We start from the raw sequence: 20417 nt of genomic DNA, 5'->3' as shown, positions 1-20417 counted from the left end.
AAGTAAAACAAGTTAAAAGTCCATTGACATGCACACACTGGAGAGTCATGTGCAAATTTGTTTTTTCTCTCAGTTTTGTCGCCAAATTAATTAAGAAAGAAAGTGAACTACTTACATCTGCAGTTTTGTCCGATAAACAACATCTTCCAACATTAGGCACGCTAGGTGTTCGATAAATGCCTACATGACCCTAGTATGAATGTTCTTATTAATATTGGTCTCAATTGACGTATGTTTTTACTAATTCCTACTATTTCATTTGATACAAATTAGTCCAATGTTTATCTAGGACAACAATTGACAAGTTTATAGTATATTACTTCCAAGTTGCAATTAAAAAAAAATAGAATAAAGGTGTTCAGACTCTTTAAATCAACGGAACGGAATGGTAAAATGTAGCAACATCTTCACACGTCAATATGGACAGATGAACAGCATGTGCATGTTGTCCATGAGCCAACATGATACAAACAACTTTCCAACTGTAAAAACTGTCTCAATCTCATGTTTTCACCCAATAACAATACCAATTTAGTACTATAACTACCCGATTAATTGATTTAATTATCTGTCTTAGTTACAAAAAATAGTTTTTTTTTTCAAATATTAGTAATTATTCTTTCCAATTTTACCGTAGTAGATTATTGTCATTTCAGCACTAAATTTCTCTTGCTAATTATTTAACGTCAGCTCGAAATGCACACGCGGTTGCCGTCACGAACCGCCGATAAGTGTTTTGACTGAAGACAAGGAGTGGGACCCACTTTCACCACCGCGTATCAGCTGGTCCCACAACCAACTTGTTGTTCATCGACGGCTACTATCAAAATTAATCGGACGGTGAAGATTGAAGGTCGTTATACACGAGCGAGATAGAGACCCTAGATCCCCTCTAGTGCATCTTTGTTACATATAATAGTAAGCCGACCCTTCAATAGTCTCCCTTTTTTCTTCTTCCTCTCTCTCGTGACCCAAATATATCTTTGCTCTCTCTAAAACTCCATTGAAGCAACTAGAGAGAGAAAGTGAGCGTGTGTGTGTGTGAGAGAGAGAGGAAGAAGAGGTAAAATTTGAGTGGAAAAAATGAACGGTGGAGATATGAATCAGCAACAGCAACAACAACAGCAGCAGCAGCAGCAGCAGCAGTGGGTGGCGATGCAGCAGTATCAACAGCAATGGATGGCGATGCAGTATCCAGCAGCAGCAATGGCGATGCAGCAACAAATGATGTATGGTCAGCAATACATGCCTTACTACCATCAACAGCAACAGCATCAGCAGAAGATGCAGCAGCCGCCGACTCAGATTCAGAACTCATCTGAAGATAACAAAACGATCTGGATTGGTGATCTTCAACAGTGGATGGATGAAAATTATCTTCATTCTTGCTTTTCTCAGGCTGGAGAGGTTTCATTTATCTATTCATTTTGCTCTGCTTACTACTTGTATTTGACTCCATCTTTAATTGCTGATAACAATTTTGTTCAATTAAACGAGATGTGAAACGCGTTAAAATTGTAGTATCATAGTTAAGAAGTACTAATTTAACTTGGATATTAGCTGCGAACAAGATTTGACCTTACTGAGATCTAAGTCAATGCAGGGGTCTGAGATTTGGATGAGAAATTTTGGGATCTTGTCTCCTCTATTTTGATTAGGGGATTTTCCGGGACAAATATTGATTTTGAGCTTGTTAAGCTAAAATGGTCTCTCCCCAGGGAAATGTCGGGGATAGGAAGGAATTCAAATGCATTTGACTATACAGGATCAGGATATAGAGTTTTCATGCCTTGACTTCTCATTCTTACGTACTAAAAGAAACATTGTTTCGTACAGTATTTAACTCGAATTCAGATTGTCGCGGAGATTCATTTGGGTCTCAAATTTGGGTAGTTGAGATAGTAGAAATGATATATCTAACTAGAATGAGACAAAGTATTGTTAGCTTCATAAGAGTTCTTGTGACTAGAAGAGAAAATTGCCAGCCATGTGTGGCGGTGTCACCTAGGAAACAATTTATGTGATCAAGAGGCTAAAACTGCCGTGGACGAGTTTCAGTCCTAGTTGCACTAACCAGATGAGCTTTTATTGAAAAGAAGTCCAGCCTGTATCCTGAGCATCTAATGTTGGTCACCACTCTCTGGTTACACGGCTTCAGATTTAGTTTTGGTGCTTCATAAGTTTTCACTTTTCTACTCAGCAGCACTGGAGAACATTCGTCTCCCTTCAGTTTCCGTTTCTTTTGAACCTCTATTTCTAGTTAAATTTTGACATCAATTGGTTTCTACATTTGAGAAATAGCATGCTATTTTTTCTTTTTCGAGCACCCGTATGAGATTGTGTGTATCTTCCGTAAAGAATCACATTTCTCTGTAGATTCTGTTTTTTGGTATATCAGTTGTACTTGAATTCTTGATTTTTTCTTCCCATCATCAATATTATTTTACAACTGATATTTTACCTTATTAGTTGTACACAAATTTCCAATAAGATTGTACAATTAGAAGAATACTACTACAAAAGAACCAATGATGCGCACGGACTAGTGTTGTGAAAGGCGATCGCCTCGTCGCCAATGGCGAGAGGCGAGGCAATCCTTCATTGCCTATTAACTTTGTGACCAGGCGATCTTGAAAAGACGACTCCATGGCGACAATCGCAAGAAAGGCGTTGCCTTTTGTATTTTCTTAAAAAGGCGATCAATTCAGGGTTTTAAAAGTTAAAAAGTAATTTTAGGGTTTTCTTTTCAAATTTGCATAGTTGCACTCTTTAGACTGTGACTGCGACTCCAACCAGTCAACTCGACTAGACTTCTCCGGCGACCAACCAAACTCTTCCGGTGACTTTCAAGTCCAACCAATACGTGTATTTTCTTTTCTTCTTCTAATTTCTTCTTCCTCTGTTTCTTTTTCGTTCTTCTTCTTCTGACTTCAGAGTTACTTTTATCTCTGTGTTTTTTTCTCACTATTTTGACTTTTGTTCTTTTTTTTCTCTTTCAAGTTCTAGACCTTTAGTATGTACTATCTATTTTCAATTTTTTAATTGAAATATTTGCTAATATGTTATTTCTATTGAGATTTTGATTATTTATATATGCAATTGATATTTTAATTTTTTGGTATTAATTGGTGCCACACTTCAAAAAGGCGAGGCAGACCCTTGTCGCCTTTCGTCGCCCAAAACACTGACATGGACTGTTATGTAGTTGCATAGAAAATCTGTTAATTTTCTTATCTTCTAGGAAAAGAATTAATGATTATTTGAGGATAATTATTTGTGACAGATGTAAATGATATTTCTTTAGATATTAAAACTTGAAGAAAGATACTTTGATCGTACAGTTTGTTCGATGGCAAAACACTAGAAAATGGAATAGCGAGGATGGAGAAATGCTTTTCCATTCTCAAAACGGAGATTTGAGCTGGCCTGACTGCATTTGATTGAATAATTCTAGCAATTTAGCTTTTCTTTTTTGGAATTCCTTTGCCTTATACTGTAAATGCTGTGGGAAACCCTTTCTTTTTGTGGTTGAAAATTGAAATAAAATTATTCAAGAATTATGTTACCAATTTCAAAATAAAATTATCTCAAGAATATCTTTTTTCAAGCTTATACATTGGTACAAGTATAGTCTACAAGAATTTGATTATTAAGCATGCACTCTGTGATAGTACTTGACCATGAAATCATGCAGGTTATTTCTGTGAAAATTATCCGAAACAAGCAAACTGGTCAATCAGAGCGTTACGGATTTGTTGAGTTCAATACTCACGAAGCAGCTGAAAAAGTGCTACAGAGCTACAATGGCACAATGATGCCAAATGCCGAGCAACCTTTCCGCTTAAATTGGGCAGCCTTTAGTGCTGGTGAAAAGCGTGCAGAAACTGGTTCTGATTTCTCAATTTTCGTAGGAGATTTGGCTTCTGATGTTACTGACACAATGTTACGTGACACATTCGCTAGTAGATATCCATCTGTTAAAGGTGCAAAAGTAGTAGTAGATGCAAACACAGGCCACTCAAAAGGCTATGGCTTTGTAAGGTTTGGTGATGAAAGTGAGAGGTCTCGAGCCATGACTGAAATGAATGGTATATATTGTTCGAGCAGGCCCATGCGTGTTGGTGTTGCTACCCCAAAGAAACCATCAGCACAGCAACAATTTTCTTCTCAGGGTATGTGATATTGCACCTTGTTTATTTGTTCTGCTGCAAGTCATTTACTAGTAAACTAAATATACTGGATCAGATGACCATCAGTGTATGTTGTGTATGCTCTTGCCATTCATACTAATGACTTCTTCTTTCAAGATTCGAATGGTCTTATTTTTTACCAAAGCTTTTGAAATGATTCTTTTAACATTTATTGCATCTTTTTGAATCCTTTGGTTGCTTCATAAATGTTCGAATTTTATCTTCTGGAAAACCAAAAAAAATGACAAATAAAAAAAGAAACATAAAACAATTAATTATTTTCTAGTTAAATCAAGAATTTTGTCAAATTGAAGCTTGACAAACGTAATGGATGTGCTGTTTAGAGCAAAGACAGTATCAACTTTTCTACCAGTCTGAACAAGTTCTCACTGCAAAGCATTGCTGCTATATTTATCCTGGATGCACCAATTTTTGCTAGATTTATTGAGCTTGGTTTTCTTCTGGTCGTTTATTGTGACCAGTTATTTCTTACCTATGTGCTCGCAGTTCCATGTTTGCATCCATTTTTAGATGTCATGTTCAACTTTTTTATTGAGGCCAGAAATGCTTACTCTGTTTGTTCAGCTGTGATATTATCTGGTGGATATGCATCAAATGGTGCTGCAACCCATGGATCCCAGTCTGATGGTGATTCATCAAACACGACAGTAAGTGCTCCGTTTTCTTGTGGAAGTTGGTCATAAGTTAGTTAATTGGAGTAACCCCCCCTTCAATTGATACTTATAGAAAAATAGTTAGTTGGTCTAACTTTTTCTTTATGGTAGATTTTTGTTGGAGGACTTGATTCTGATGTCACTGATGAGGAACTGAGGCAGTCCTTTAATCAGTTTGGGGAAGTGATCTCTGTGAAAATACCTGCCGGAAAAGGATGTGGTTTTGTACAATTTTCTGACAGGTAGAATTCTGTAATGCTCGACTTGAAATGCAAGGTGGTTAGTAGTAGTGAATTTTTTGCGCATCATTATCTGAGAAACTAAGAAAATAGATGGTACGAGTCTTGATGCATGGACATTGATTGGTAGATAACTTCTGTATTTTTTATCATTTAATCTCATTTGATAGTGTACCATTTAAATAATTGGATTAATTCTAGATATTTAATTAAAATAGTAGTTCTTTACATTTAAGGATCTCTGTTATTTGGTTTGGTTTATGATTCTTGAGAAATTGCCCAAGACTGAACACAAATACTGATTTGAGAATAAAATGGTGCGTCTGTTGTGGTAACAATAGCCACTTATGGGCGGAGTATTGGCCTCATATTATTGATTTGTTTCCTTTTGGTCCATTGTTTTAACCTAGCATACTGCCAATTTATTCTTTTTAAAGCTTTGTTTAGTCTAGCATTTTTTTGCCAGAACCACCCAATATTATGTTGGTTCTTCCTTGCTTTTTAGCAGTTAACTCAGCTTCAATTTTTGTTCTTTAAACCTTACGTTTGCACATATATTTTTTTCCTTAATATTCTATCATGTTCTTTTTTTGAAGTAACTTTAACACTGCAAATCATCACAATCTTCTGTTGCTAACTAAAGAGTGTGAGCAACAATAGACTAGTAGAAACTGGATTTTTAATTTTTTATCATGATGAAAAAGTTATTGGGACACTCACTTTTCTGTCGGGCCTTGTGGTTCACTGCTTGATGGTAAATTTTCTTTTGACTTCTAAGTGAAAGTAGAGTTTTGTATGGAGAAATACAGCACGCAGAATATGATATATTTTCTTGGTGCAAGTTTCAGCACAATCAAGATGCAAATATTTTTGCTGAATTCCCTACATGTTTAACAATTAAAAGGTCTTTTTGCTGTACATATTAGTACCTTCTTGGTGCAATTATTCAAATGAATCTTGCTTGTGCCTGGACAACAAAAAATAGAAAAAAACGCAGCATGCTTGACAACCTTCTGGATTTTTATATTTCGTAGGAGCTCTGCTCAGGATGCGATACAAAAGTTAAGTGGAGCTGTAATTGGCAAGCAGGCAGTTCGTCTTTCCTGGGGGCGAAGTCCAGCAAACAAGCAGGTATTTCCTACATCAATATTCTATTCAAACAATATCAAATGTCTGATCAATCAAGTTCTTTTTTAAAATAAAAAATAAAAAAGGGAAAAGAGATATTGGCTGGCTTCTCAATAAAACAATTAAATGTTGGCAGGTGATCAGTTCAGCCTGCAGCCTTAAAAAAGTTGTTGCTTTGCGAAAATGATCGAATCTTCTAAAATGCTACCTTTCAAATGTCGACCTTTGTTCTATATCGAATGTTCTACAAAAGCTTTTCATGTTCACTTATTTAGTCCCTTATTTGAAATCTTTATATGGTTTTGTTTTACATGTTGCTGTAGAAGTCAACCCCTTTCCAAAATTTTACTTTGGGGCTTGATACTTTTACAAAAGATTTCTAATGGTAAATCTTAGAATATGAATTTTTTTGGCCAATTTGAGTAGTTTTGGATGTTATTGATAGTTTCTTGATTGCTACTCCTGCTTCATACGTCTCAATCCTTCTGATTTTCTTTTGGGTAATTGGAACTTCAAGAGTCCAATGGCAAAGTTCAGTTCATGTATCTTTTTGTATGCTCTCCTAGTTGTCTTTTGTATTGGGGATTTTTGATCTATTCAAGCTTCTTGCAGGCTGCATTCTTCAGTCTTATGTTTTGTTCTTGTGGTAAATTACCTTCTTCTGTAACCCGTTTACTTGTCTCTACTTTTGCAGATGAGAACTGATTCTGGTAATCAGTGGAATGAGGGAGGCTATTATGGAAGGCAAAATTATGGAGGATATGGATATGGTGCATCACAAAATCAGGATTCTGGCATGTATGCTGCTGGAGCAGCCTCTAATGGCTACGGAAATCAGCAGCCTGTTAGCTGAACTATAGTCAACCGCTGCTAAATGAGACATTGGCAAAACACTCTCTTTTTCTTTGGGGGTTTCAAATTTAAATGGACTTAAAAGATTAAAGCATATAGTGTTTGATGAGAATTTTGTAGCTGGATTTATTTTATGCTTAGTGAGTGTTAAGATACGTGAAACGTTTTATACTTAGAGATGTGAGCTTATGATGATTGGTGAAACTTATTTCGATTTCTGCTGCCTTTTAAACTTATCTTGATGTCTAGGATCAAGAAATGAGGAAACTTTCATGCAGAATCACATAGCTGCAAGTTCTCCAATGTATCAATCCTAGTATTTTATATACTTGTGTGAGTAGAAATGGTTTGGCAATGGACTTCTTTTTTATTAGTTTGGTGCTTATTGAGATTTAGGTAAGAAACATGTTTTTGACCTTAACCAAATAGTCATAGTACCGGATCAGTATGGTACCCAACTTAGAAGAGGTGATAAATACGAGACTATATAAGATCAATATTCATCAGAAGCATGTTTTATCTATTTGTTCTTTTATCGATGGCCTTTAGAAATGAATGATCAATAGGAGAAATGTGATACAGTGTTAACTCCCTTTGTTTAGCCGAAATCAATATATTTCAGTTTTAGTCCTTCATAGGTCGTTTTTCCTTGCGACTTAAAAGGATGAAACTGCAAAAGTGACTCTAATAGCCCCTGCACCACTAAAAGATTCTAATGGGGTGGTAAGAAGTCACTCTCTTTTAAGGAACGCTTTATCCCAAAAGATATGGTTGTTAAAAGATTGTAGTAGGATGGTAAATACTACTCATTCTTCATCAGAAGTTTTGAATTTGTCGTCTTTTGTATGGCTGGCGCGTCTTGCCCCAAAAATGGGACTTTGTGAATCTAAATGAATCGACTCTAAAGCAGGTATAGAAAATAGGGTGGGATTAAAACAACTGAAAAGAATACACTTTATATTTGATAAAAGTATCAACTGTTAAGGAGGTTATGTGCCAGAAATCCAATGAGAAAAAAATTGCATTCCACAAAAGGACACACTTGATAGAAAATTGTATTTTTCCTCCTGTTGTTGTATTAATATTGTGGAGCAAATAATTGCTCAAGTGTCTATTAACAGTCAAGTACGACTAACTAGTCCCACTATCTTGTAAGGATCAAAATTGGATTAATATAGCCATCATTACAAATAATTTGAAATTCTTTTAGATGGTGGACTTATCTTTCTTGCTACCCCACGGTCGGTCCACAAAGAAAAGCATATTGAAAATCACACTCATGTGTCCCATTTAGTCCCCGTTTTAGCTATGGAATATGGATAGTTCACATTTTTTTCTCCAGAATTTTAATTTTAAAAAATGTTTGGATATACAATTGTTATAATTCTTTTAGAATTCCAAAAGCTTCAAACAGTTGATTTCATGATATTTACTCTTAATCACTCATAAAAATTAAAAATAACTCCAATTTTTTCAACTTTCAACTTGAATACAAATACCTACTACTTTTGTCCAACTTTCATTATTCCTTCAAAGGCGCACTTAATCACACTCTAGAAAATATGCAGTCTTGAACATATAAATAAAGATGATCAAGTTTTCACTTTCACCCCCCTATCGCAGATTTCTTTTTTAAAATATTTACAAAAAAATTATGCAAAAGATTTGGGGATTATGTGCCAAAGAGAATTGACAAATCAACAAGGGCTTTTTAGGCAAACATAATTCGGGTTGAGAACTCGTGAAGTTATTGATATTTCTCGTAATCCAGCGTTTCACCAAAGTATTTAAATTATAAATTACTAAGCTTACAATGTAATTTTTTTGCACAGTAAAGTCTGCGGACACTCTATCTTTTTCAAATCCCACTTAGTTGAATTTCACTGAATATATTGTTGTTTTCGATGAACAAATGTGCAACTCGATGAATTGCAAAATAGAAGTGCATATTGCAGATATTTTTTAGAAAACATTTTTAGCAAAGCTGAGCTGGCATTATGACGTAGGTATACTAGCATTGTTATTTTGGGAATTGGCAACAAGTAAAGTGGTTGTTATTACATATATATGAGCCTGCAATGAAGAGCATCTTGAATAATTGAGTTAAAGATAGGATATGATTATCCATTTTTATCAAGTTTATGCCGAAAAGACAAACTTACCCTCAAATCATATATACTTGTCCGCATATATATCTCTCCCTCTCTATATGTAAAAAAATATTTAACCTTAGTTTCACTAAATACAATTAAACACAAAATAATGGAGAAGCAACACATGAAATACATGTTCCTCACAAAATTGAGTTTTGTTTTTCTTGTAACATTAATTTTTGATGGTCTAATTGTCCATGGCTTCAAAATGGATAATCAGGCACGTACGTTAATGTCGTGGCGTCGTTTGAAAATTCGTTCTCGGACAAGTAATTCTACAGAAGAAAATAAGTTGGTATTTGATTCTGATATTGAAGAAGAACAAGTAGTACATGTTGGAAATATGGAGGATGATTTGATAAAAGGTGGTCTTCCAGGGCAGCCAAAATCAAATTTCAAGTTTAAACAGTACGCAGGTTATGTTAATGTTGATGAAAAAAATGGAAGAAGCCTTTTTTATTACTTTGCTGAATCTGCTTCTGGAAATGCTTCTTCTAAACCACTTGTTCTCTGGCTAAATGGAGGTGATGTCGTCTTCATTTTCTCTTCCTTATCTTCGTCGTTAAATTACTCCTAGTTACTAAATTTCTCAGTCGATAATTTTTTATGTTTGTTTTTGTTTCAATATTTCCATTTCTGTAGTGTGCACAAATATCTGATGATTCATTAGAATTTGACTACTAGCATTTAGGTTTTGACTTTTATTTTTTATATGATTTGAAGGTTTAGTCATTCTTCTATACTGTAGGTGCATAGAAATTAAACCTGACTAATAATACTTTATTTTTCCCCTCAAGTTCATGATTTCTCGTGATAGTGATGCTCACTAAGTCTCTATTATAAGTAATTCTAAGGGTATGACAACTCACACATTCAATAAGAAAAATCATACGATAACATGATAAGAGAAAGAGACTTATTTGACCAATTACCTTCTTTCCTCTATCCATTTTTATTTGTTCATGATTTTAAAAATATTTTTTTACTATTATTTGTCTTTTTCTATATATCAAAAAAAGACAATTATTCTTTTCATGTTTTACCCTTACCCAAATCATTTTGACAATTATTCTTTTCATGTTTTACCCTTACCCAAATCATTTTTTCAAGACTTAATACACCCTCTATTTCATATTAATTAAATTTTTGGGGCTCTTTTCATAATTAAAAATAAATGAATTGTTCAAATTTCAAAATAAATATTTGAATTTTTTTCCATTCTTGTCCTTCATTTACATTTTCTAGGTGATAAGTTCAAGATAATTAATTGTCCATATTTATGATTTTACTTTGAATTATTTCTATTTTCAAAAATAGTTTTACAATTACTAAAAGGATAAAAGTGGAAATGATGTTCAATTTTTTTTCTTAATAAGTGTGTATTGCCTCATAAATTCAGTTAATATGAAATATAAGGAGTACTAAACATCAATTAATAGAGATAATGTGTTAAAATAACTATGTTAATTATTATTTTCTTAATGGGTATGCTAAATCTAAATATGTCAAGTAAGAGTGAACGGAGAAAGTAGATATAAATTTGATTTTTTTTATTTGGATCAAATTTGTAAGATTATAGAAGATCATTTATTGAAGAGGAGGGATATATGACATTTAATTTTCGAAAAGGCATTTAATGGTCCGAGGAACATTTTCCACTCAGTATATAGTTCATAGAAGACAGATGGAGTAAATAAGTGGGGGACGCATAATTGAGAATTATTGGTTGCTTTATTCATATTGTTCACTTCTTTTATTTCTTTTGGTTCTTTTTTTAAAGTAAAAAGAGAAAAAAGAAGAAGAAGAAGATGAAAGTTTAAAACATTATTGGTCAGTATGAAGATAAGAGTTGTCATTTTGTATGGCAATTAGTTAGATGAATAAACATTATTGGGTTGCATTTGCAGGTCCAGGATGTTCATCATTAGGAGTTGGGGCCCTGCTAGAGCTTGGGCCTTTTGGTGTAAACCCTGATGGTAAAACCCTTTATTCCAGAACATTTGCTTGGAACAAAGGTACTTTGTCTGAATAAATCTAACTGATAATATGTAACGAAATCTTAACATCATTAAGATGTATATATTCAAAAGATTTTACAAGGAAAGTAGTTCAAAAATTCCATCCCGACACTATTGTTAATTGCTACAATCAGTCGTCATTATATATGACCAACCACGATTATCATTCACCATCTTCATTAGATAGCACTATCATCCACCATTTTCACTAGCTATTACCTACCATAACACCTTCATTAGCCAATACCATCCCCAATCAACACCATTAACCATCACCGTAAGCCATCATCATCACCAACCGCCATGTAATTTTCAAAAAGTTATATTGTTGATATAATATTAGATGAATCTAATATTTTATTGAATTTATAGTTATTAATGTGTAAAAATATGTCTTTTTTATACAGTTGCAAATGTAATGTTCCTGGAGTCGCCAGCAGGGGTTGGCTTTTCCTATTCCAACACTAGCTCAGATTATGCACAATCAGGCGATAAGAGGACTGGTACACTACACATAACACACCTAACCTTAATCTCCAAATAGTACTAATTGTCTGATTTTTTTAAAATTTAATTTGACAGTCAAAATCATGAAATTTCACTCTTAAATTACTTTTAGTTGTTTTAAGAAATCATAACTTACAAACTATGTTATTGGATGACAGCTCAAGATGCATATAGGTTTCTAGTGAATTGGTTCAAGAGGTTTCCACATTACAAAGGCAGGGATTTCTACCTCATGGGTGAAAGCTACGCAGGTACATTTAATTTACTGTTCCCTCCATTTCAGTTTATTTGTTCTATATTTCTTTTTGATCCGTAAAAAAAATATGTCTTTTCTTTTTTGTCAAATTTTTAATTATAATTTTTCACCTAATATATTTGAGATCATAATATTAAAGATAAACTCCACGGTAGTAATTAATTAGAAAATGAAAAAAAGGAGAAGATACTCTGTTATTGGATCTATCCTTGTAGTAGTGAGAGCCCATGATTGGGTTCTGTCAAATAAGATGTTAAATTTGTAAGAATTAAGGACCACTTTATGAGAGACAAATGTCTGAGCATTCATGATAATTGATCATACAATAGAATACAATTGCGTCCTCTTCTCAAAGACGAAATAGACATTTTGATTGAAATTTTGGCTATTATTTGTTATATAATTATCTAAGACATGCACTGGTCAAGTAGACAGCTAATATTGCTGGATGACAGGATTCTACGTGCCAGAGTTAGCAGACATCATTGTCAAGAGGAACATGCTAACCACCACAAACTTCAACATCCAATTCAAAGGAATCATGGTAATATTTCAATTAATTCTTTACTTTTTCTTTTATTTAATTTATTTCTTCGTTATCATATATCTAGCTTGTATGTATACCTACTGTGACTAAAGACTAGATTAGTTCACAATTTGAACTGAAAATGTATAATTGAAATATTTTATTAGGAGTTAAGGTATTTAATTGAAATAAGACTTAGTTCAAGTATTTAAATAAAATATTCTGACAAATTTAAGGAGTAAGTTATGTATTAAGCCTTTAATTTAAGTCTAAAATATATATTCAATTTATTTTTACATTCTAATTAAATTTTGCGTCAAATCAAATTAACACACATAAAATAAAATAAATAGAGTATATTTAAAGTCTTTTGTAAGATTTGACTTTAGACTATCCATTCCATTGAGTTGCATATTACCTATATATAAGGCTTAAGTCATCAACGGACATTTAAAGTTATTAGCATTTTTCACTTAAACACCTCAATTAAGACTTGTACCTATTGAACACTTCTAGCACTTCGAATTGATATCACTTGAACATTTTTGCCTATGTGGCATTTTGGGTGTGATTCACGGATAAGGAGCGTGTGAAAGCTGAAAGTGTTTGATTAGATTTTTTTTAAAATTAAAAAAATCTCTTTCTTCTTCCTTGTGCTCCGTTGCCAGCACTTTCTCCACCTTATCACCACGTCGTCGCCGCTATAAAACATCCTTCTTTTATTTTTTTTCTCCGGCCACTTCACCTCCTTAATCATCGTGTTCATCTTATTTTTTTTCCAAATTTGTCATTATCATTGTCATCACATCTAATTTTTCCTCCTCTTTTGAGCGACCACCACCCTTCTGCCATTAACGCCATTTTTTTTTGTTTAGATCTAGAATCAATTAAAATTTCTTTCTTTCTTTTCTGAATCTTTGTCATAATGTTGATTTATAGAAGTAAACAATGTTACAAATTTGCAACTTAACTTACTTTATGAGACTTGTGGTACCGGAGCAAAAGGAACTCGAACGGAACCTTTGACGAATTCGACGACGATGAAAAAAACGACGAAGTTCCACACAATCTTTACAAACCGATTTTTAACCTTAATTCTTCTTCATCTTACGATATCCCTTCTGCCATTGACGCCTTTTCCAAAGTAAAGTTCTCTAAGTTTTTTTTTCAATTGGAGCAACAAAATGCTAATCTAATTGGATAGGGTACTTAGAGAATTGTACTCCTTTTCATGTTATTATTTGCAATGCAGTTTGAAATATTAAATATTTGAAATTATTGAAAATTTTCAAATGAAAAAGCTGGAAAGGATATGGATGGACTAGCACATGGTGAGATAGCAAGGGAAGGGTTTGCGTGGCGGGTGGGGGTTTCTGATTTTTTTAATATTTATTTTTAATATTAATAATTTTCTTTTTCTTTCACATTATAATACATTTTAAAATATTTTTTTGGACCCAAATGACACATGTCATTATTTAATTCGTTATGTTTGTCAGGTGGTGTATTAGACACATTATATTCTTTTGGTTGATTGTTAAAAAAGTGTTCAAGTGACATCAATTCGAAGTGCTAGAGGTGTTCAATATAGGTATAAGTCTTAATTGATGTGTCTAAGTGAAAAATGCGAACAACTTTAAGTATCCGTGGATGACTTAAGCCCTATATAACACTACATACAATGTTTTTGGCCCCCAACTTGTGCCTCGAGATGAATCTCCAATCTTTTCATGGCACGTACGTCGACAAAATATGGTCTATTATTTGTATCTATGAGAATAACTAGTATAATTAAACCTGCATTATTATTTGTTTGAAAACCAAAGAATTAATTGGAGAAAAAAAATTAATTGCATGGATGCAGATAGGAAATGGTATAATGAACGATGAAACAGACGAGAAAGGGCAATTGGATTATTTATGGAGCCATGCATTAATCTCAGACGAGACTCATCTAGGCATTCAACAACATTGCAACACACAAACTGAGACAAAAACATGCCAACAACTTCAAAGCACAGCCCAAACTGAGTTAGGAAACATAGATCCTTACAACATCTATGGTCCCCTCTGTTCCATTGATAACGATGATTCATCGTCATCAAAAAGAACAAAAGTATTGAAGAAAAATGGATATGATCCTTGCGGACAACATTATGTTCGCGATTATCTCAATCTTCCACAAGTTCAAAAGGCCTTGCATGCCAATCTCACCAACCTTCTTAACCCTTGGGAAACTTGCAGGTAAGCAAGGCCTAAAACATGTTAAATTACACTGATAATATACAAATTATTTACATTGTCAGTGTATATTCGTTAAACTTTGTTATATATATAATTATTTTTTTTCATTTGGTGTATTAGCGATCTGGTTTGGAAGGATAGTCCATCAAGTATGTTTCCAATATACAAAAGACTTATTGCATCTGGTCTCCGGATACTTCTTTACAGGTAAATTAATTATGGGCTTAGATTATAATTAAACATTTTAATTAGGTTTATGTTTTTGATACTACTATATTCTTATTGAATCTGTTCTAATATTAATTAATTAATTAATTTTGTGTGGAAACAGTGGAGATGTGGATGCAGTAGTTTCAGTAACTTCAACTCGCTATAGCATTAGTGCTATGAACCTTACAGTCATCAAACCTTGGCATGTTTGGCATGATGATACAAAAGAAGTAAGTTCTTCAAATCTAATTAATTCTTTTATATATATAAAAATAAATCTTACGAACTATTTAATTTCCGTTTCTTTTTCTTAATTTAAAGGTAAGTGATTTGTATAATTAATTTGTGCAGGTAGCTGGATATATGGTGGTGTATGATGGATTAGCTTTTGCAACAGTTAGGGGAGCAGGGCATCAAGTTCCACAATTTCAACCACGTAGAGCTTTTGCTTTGTTCAATATGTTCTTGGCCAATCATTTTTAGTATCTGGGGATTGGCCCTATTGGAAGTCCATTTCAAACTCATTAGAATAATTGGACATATTTTAATGATCAAAGTCTTCTTTCATGATGGAGTTTTTATTTTTTTTTATTTTTTCATGATAAGAGTCGAGGAGAAAAAAGATGAGCAAGAATAATCCTGAAGTAAATTTGCTTTAAAACTATTGGGTAATTAATTAAACTTTAAGAGGTTTTAAATAATTCATCCAAGTTTAAATTGATTGAATTATGACCTTACTTGTTGATTCAATGGGTTCAAATTGAAATGTCTCATCAAACTACCAAACATACAAAATCAAATTTTAGAAATTGATAATTATATGTACTTAAGAGGAACTTAAGCTAATAAATTAAGAGAAGTACGTACAATAACTTTCTTTTCGTTCTTTTTTCAAAATGAAAAGTAAAAAGGAGGGGAGGTTGGTTATGAGCTCATTATTTGGACAGATTAAGTTATGACATATTTATTGATTTGACATATTTTATAATATTCAAAATGATTGAGAAATGGATCTTAAACATAATTCAACTCCAAATATTAACTCGCAGGGTAATAAAAATTCCCTAAAATAATACGTCTCTGTTCCATATTAGATGAACATTTTACTACAAATATTTGTCTTATATTACTTGATTACTTATGAAATTAAAATAAAATTAATTAATTTTTTCCTATTTTACCCCTATAATTAATATGACATTTTGAATGGAAATCACCTCTCACAAGAGACAACCTCAGAAGCTTGTAATGAGTACGTTAAGCAAGCAGATTCATCTCAAGGCAATATATATGCTTATAACACATATTCCCAGCTATGCAACTCCTCTGCCTATACTTCCCTTCCTGTAAGTTCGAATGGCTAACTGCTCATTCATTATTGAGGAAACAGATATATTTGTAACCAATTTTATACACATTTAAGTGCCCAAGGTTGAGGATCATGGTGAGAAAAAAGAAGACCACACAGCATTCTGCACCCCAACAGGCACACCTCTCTGTAGATTTTACATGCCTTCTATTAAGTTTTGTGATGGAAACTTTTTCTTTTGTCTATAACAGATATCTGGATTTGATCCATGCTCAGCTAATTATGTAGACAATTACCTAAACAATGCTGAAGTACAAAAGGCATTTAATGTCAAAGATATACCCCAGTCCTGGGATTCTTGCAAGTATGCATTTGAGTTTTCTAAAATATTTTCATTCTTCAGGCTGATTATTTCGTTGGGATTAGTCTCACTTTCTTCATTTCTCACTTGTGCAGTGGTTTCATATTCGGCTCTTGGCAGGACTCCCCACATACTATTCTACCAGTCTTTCAAGAGCTCATGCAAACTGGCATTAGGGTTTGGATTTATAGGTAAGTAAATCAAGCAATGAAGCAGTCATCAGAAAGAATTTAGAATTTTAGTGATTTCAAAACAATTAATATATTTATTTTTTTAAAGAATTTCAGCGGAGACATAGGTCATGTGTTATCTGTAACGACAAGTAGATATGCCATAGACAAAATAGAAACACCAGTCAAAACACCATGGTACCCTTGGTTCTTCCAAGGCGAGGTAACGAAGTTGTCATTATTCTTCAACTCTATGTACAGTCTCTCTTTTCAGAATATCACGTATGTACATGAATTAATTATTTCATATAATCCTTTCCTTTCAAGATTGGTGGTTATGCAGTAGAATACCAGAACTTGGCATTCGTGACGGTAAGAGGAGCAGGACATTTCATTCCAAGCTATCAACCTGGCCGTGCATTGACCATGTTCTCATCTTTCATCAATGGCACGCTCCCTCCTCATCTACACTAAACAGAAGAGAAAAGATTATTGAAGGGGGGAAAAGAAAAGGAAAGCTGATTTCATAAGGAACATTAATTTTCTAGAACTACTATCCAATTATGTTCCTCCTATGGTATTCCAAACAATGAGACGTAGTATATATAATGGAGTATTTGACTACGTGTTTATATGATTAGTTTGAAATAGTTCACTTTAATAGATGTCATTTGTTGCATTGCTGTATCAGAAATGGTTAAATTTCCAGCCGGAGCTCCCTTTTCCTTTTCTCCTATTCTGCCCTGGACCTCTCATCACTTTGTACTTTGAAAAAGAAAAGTAACATAAAGAAGACGAGTCTGTGAATATTCCTCTAACAGTTAGGTTCAAGATTTGCAGCACAAGCATAAATCACATGACGGCAGCAAAAATATACAACAGGAAAAGATGCAACCAAGTCCATACACAATATGGATTCTAAGATATATGAAGTTGAAATGATGTCTCGGCAAAAAAAAAAGTATGTAAGTCGCAAAAAAAGAATCAAATGGACTGCACAATTTGAATATGTGCCCCTACATCCTACTGTTGCTAACAATGCTAAATCGTCTACCCATTCTTCTTTTGTTTTCTTTTTTTCCCCCAAACAAGATGAAGGATAAGTCCTGTCTTAGTCAACATAGCAGGCACACTAAACATCAGGTACTCACTCTCTGGGTTATATCACAACTTACATCGGCTCTTGAACACGTTTTACACTATGAATAACTACTAGAACGACAAATTCTTCAACCCTTCATATTCTTAAGATTGAATTCAACATGGAAATAATTTGCAAAAGATGCAAGTGGGACGCTAACAATTTATACTCCAAATAAACAAAAGTAAATATAAGTTTCAGGTAATTCATAAATGGGGGATAAAGATACTGATTACTGAGATGTGCAGAGTCACTGAAAATAATTAAGTGAAGTAAATAAACAATTATCAATCGAAATGTCAAAACCTAGGCAATTATAATGACAACACCAAGATCAGCATCTAAAGAAACATACATACTTTCACAATTTTTATATAACTGTAACTTAAAAATAACATTCACAAACCCTAATCCTTGTCTGAACAAAAAATGGATCAAAATTAAACCCAACTTTCTCAATAAGAAACACACACAAATTAAAGAGAGAGACACAATTTGGTTTCTGCCAGATTCATCATCCCGCAAATACGAAGAAAAGGAAGAAAAAAAGAGTGATTTTGATGGGAAATTTAAGATGGACCGAATAGAGTAAATTTGGAGGCGTAAACTCTGTTCGTGCTAAACTAGTATAGAAACGCGCGATATATTTGGGGGGAAAGTGGGAAAAAATACAAAACTAATGAACCGTTATATTATATAGGGCAAAGGGCCACAACTTTATGACATTGTCTTTGTTTAAAAATTAACTCATATATATTTTTATTGTTATTAAAATAACATATATATACTCCACAGTTATAAATTAAAAATAACTCATATATATCCTTTTCATCTTAAAAAAGTGAAAAAATTATTTTTTTGATTTTTAATTTAAAAAAAAATTATGTATGAGTATATATCTTTTTTGAGAAAGTAAAAAAATTAAAAATTAAAAATTTATATACCCATACATGTAAAAAAAAATAATTAGCAAAGCTTAGGGGTATATATAATTTTTTTCACACATAATTTTTTTTGACTTCTTTAATTATTATTATTTGAGTTTCTAATTCTTTTTTTTTCATTCTTTAGTGTAAATATAAGAGAAATAAAAAAGTATGAATAGAAAAAAGAGAAAAAAATAAGAAAAAAATTTAAAACTATTTTGCAGCTATATTGTAATTTAAAACTATTTTTTTGGATGCTATATTGTAATTTAGTTTTTGTATCTATAAAAAAAATTGGGGCATGTATAATAAATTTTACAATAAAAGTAGTGAGAAAAATAAATTTGACCATCTAAATAATAAATTCAAATTATCCGTTGAATCAAAAAAATAAATTATATGTGAGAAAGATCAATTATACCCCTATATGTATTTTTTTTTAATAAAAAACTTTAAAAAATAATTTTAAAAATAATATTTTCACTTCTGTTAGAAGAAAAGGGTATATGTATGGGTATATATATATTTTTTTAAATAATTCATTTGTGAAAAAGATTATATATAGGTTAGTAAAATAAATGTATTTCTAATTTAATAAAAAATAATTTGTAACGGTGGGTGGTATATATGTGTCATTTCAATAACGGCAGGGGTATATATGAGCTAGTTTTTAAACAAAGAATATATCAGCTCCATATCATAAAGCTCAGGGGTAAATCAGGCTCTTTGCCCTATTATATATACTTATATTACAGTATAAATAAACAAGAACAACTGTTAGCTCTTGTTTTTCAAGCACTTGAGAAAAAAAATCAAAGTTTTTTAAAGAGGTAATTTATTATTTTTGACCAAATTATCAACAAACACAATTTTTTTTTAAAAATGGTCAAACTATTTTCACCCATTTTTCCAACCAATCAGACAAAAACCCTGCGTTAGAAATGAATAGGAAGTTTTCCTTCCACTGTATGTATTTCATTATCTCATTTGATTTAACGAACAATTAGTTATGCAGAAAATACAATGCAGAAATTGTTTTAGCAATAAAAATATAGTAGGGATTGTTATTTTGAAATTGTTTATTTTAAATATTTTTTTGTTTTAATATCAACTCTTTCCAATAATTGCTATTATTTTTGTTCATATCTTGCACAAAATAATACACGTTCTTCTATAACTTCAATTTTGTAGGTATTAAATAATATTGCACTTTTAAAATTGTAAAATTTAAACTACAAATCTAATCAAACCATCTAAAGTGTATTAAGAAAAATGTTTCTACTTTGAAAGTTCTTTTTTTGACAATAGATTAAAGTCAATCAGCCTATAAGAACTGGAGGAATACTCTCCATCGCAAGGTAATTAAACGTTGTGCGTTGAGGTTTCCCTAGGAGTATATAGTGGAGTACTACTAATAATCTTCATAAGTTATAAAAACGATTAATGTAATACTCATCTTCACTTTATTTATTTTTTACTTGAGCCTTTTCCGTCTGATCAAGAATGACACAAA

The 20417-nt window shown here is 32.5% G+C and overlaps 2 protein-coding genes and 1 long non-coding RNA gene across 4 annotated transcripts; all 3 read left to right on the top strand.

The window, feature by feature from the left end:
* Window positions 1-885: 885 nt before the first annotated feature.
* On the top strand, window positions 886-7295 carry LOC129885533 (polyadenylate-binding protein RBP47). The gene is made up of 6 exons (XM_055959834.1): window positions 886-1407; window positions 3695-4172; window positions 4776-4858; window positions 4976-5106; window positions 6138-6234; window positions 6926-7295. The coding sequence occupies exons 1-6, from the start codon at window positions 1084-1086 to the stop codon at window positions 7082-7084; spliced, it is 1272 nt and encodes a 423-aa protein (XP_055815809.1). The 5' UTR covers window positions 886-1083; the 3' UTR covers window positions 7085-7295.
* A 1924-nt stretch (window positions 7296-9219) lies between these two features.
* Window positions 9220-15564, top strand: LOC129885530 (serine carboxypeptidase-like 26). Of its 2 annotated transcripts, none has more exons than XM_055959833.1 (9): window positions 9220-9760; window positions 11144-11251; window positions 11662-11757; window positions 11920-12012; window positions 12473-12561; window positions 14408-14787; window positions 14908-14994; window positions 15119-15231; window positions 15353-15564. In XM_055959833.1, the coding sequence occupies exons 1-9, from the start codon at window positions 9346-9348 to the stop codon at window positions 15478-15480; spliced, it is 1509 nt and encodes a 502-aa protein (XP_055815808.1). In that variant the 5' UTR covers window positions 9220-9345; the 3' UTR covers window positions 15481-15564. The 2 variants fall into 2 exon arrangements, with proteins under 2 accessions (XP_055815808.1, XP_055815807.1); XM_055959832.1 differs by having other exon boundaries at window positions 9221-9760; window positions 15119-15227; window positions 15349-15564.
* A 650-nt stretch (window positions 15565-16214) lies between these two features.
* Window positions 16215-17024, top strand: LOC129885531 (uncharacterized). Its single transcript, XR_008766087.1, has 3 exons — window positions 16215-16670; window positions 16763-16858; window positions 16947-17024. It is a non-coding gene; the product is annotated as an uncharacterized LOC129885531 (long non-coding RNA).
* The last annotated feature ends 3393 nt before the right edge of the window (window positions 17025-20417 follow it).

The sequence above is a fragment of the Solanum dulcamara genome, chromosome 4 (genome assembly GCF_947179165.1).
Source record: "Solanum dulcamara chromosome 4, daSolDulc1.2, whole genome shotgun sequence".
Classification (NCBI taxonomy): domain Eukaryota; kingdom Viridiplantae; phylum Streptophyta; class Magnoliopsida; order Solanales; family Solanaceae; genus Solanum; species Solanum dulcamara.
Note: the sequence above shows the minus strand (reverse complement) of the source record. Positions and strands in the feature narration are given on the sequence as shown.

Bases quoted from the DNA above. Each gene is read 5' to 3' on its own strand.
- LOC129885533 (XM_055959834.1), top strand. From the start codon at position 1,084: ATGAACGGTGGAGATATGAATCAGCAACAGCAACAACAACAGCAGCAG. The intron at 4,859-4,975 runs GTAAGTGCTCCG...TCTTTATGGTAG, and splicing joins GTGATTCATCAAACACGACA to ATTTTTGTTGGAGGACTTGA. The intron at 5,107-6,137 runs GTAGAATTCTGT...TATATTTCGTAG, and splicing joins TTTGTACAATTTTCTGACAG to GAGCTCTGCTCAGGATGCGA.
- LOC129885530 (XM_055959833.1), top strand. From the start codon at position 9,346: ATGGAGAAGCAACACATGAAATACATGTTCCTCACAAAATTGAGTTTT. The intron at 12,013-12,472 runs GTACATTTAATT...GCTGGATGACAG, and splicing joins CATGGGTGAAAGCTACGCAG to GATTCTACGTGCCAGAGTTA. The intron at 14,995-15,118 runs GTAAATTAATTA...GTGTGGAAACAG, and splicing joins CTCCGGATACTTCTTTACAG to TGGAGATGTGGATGCAGTAG.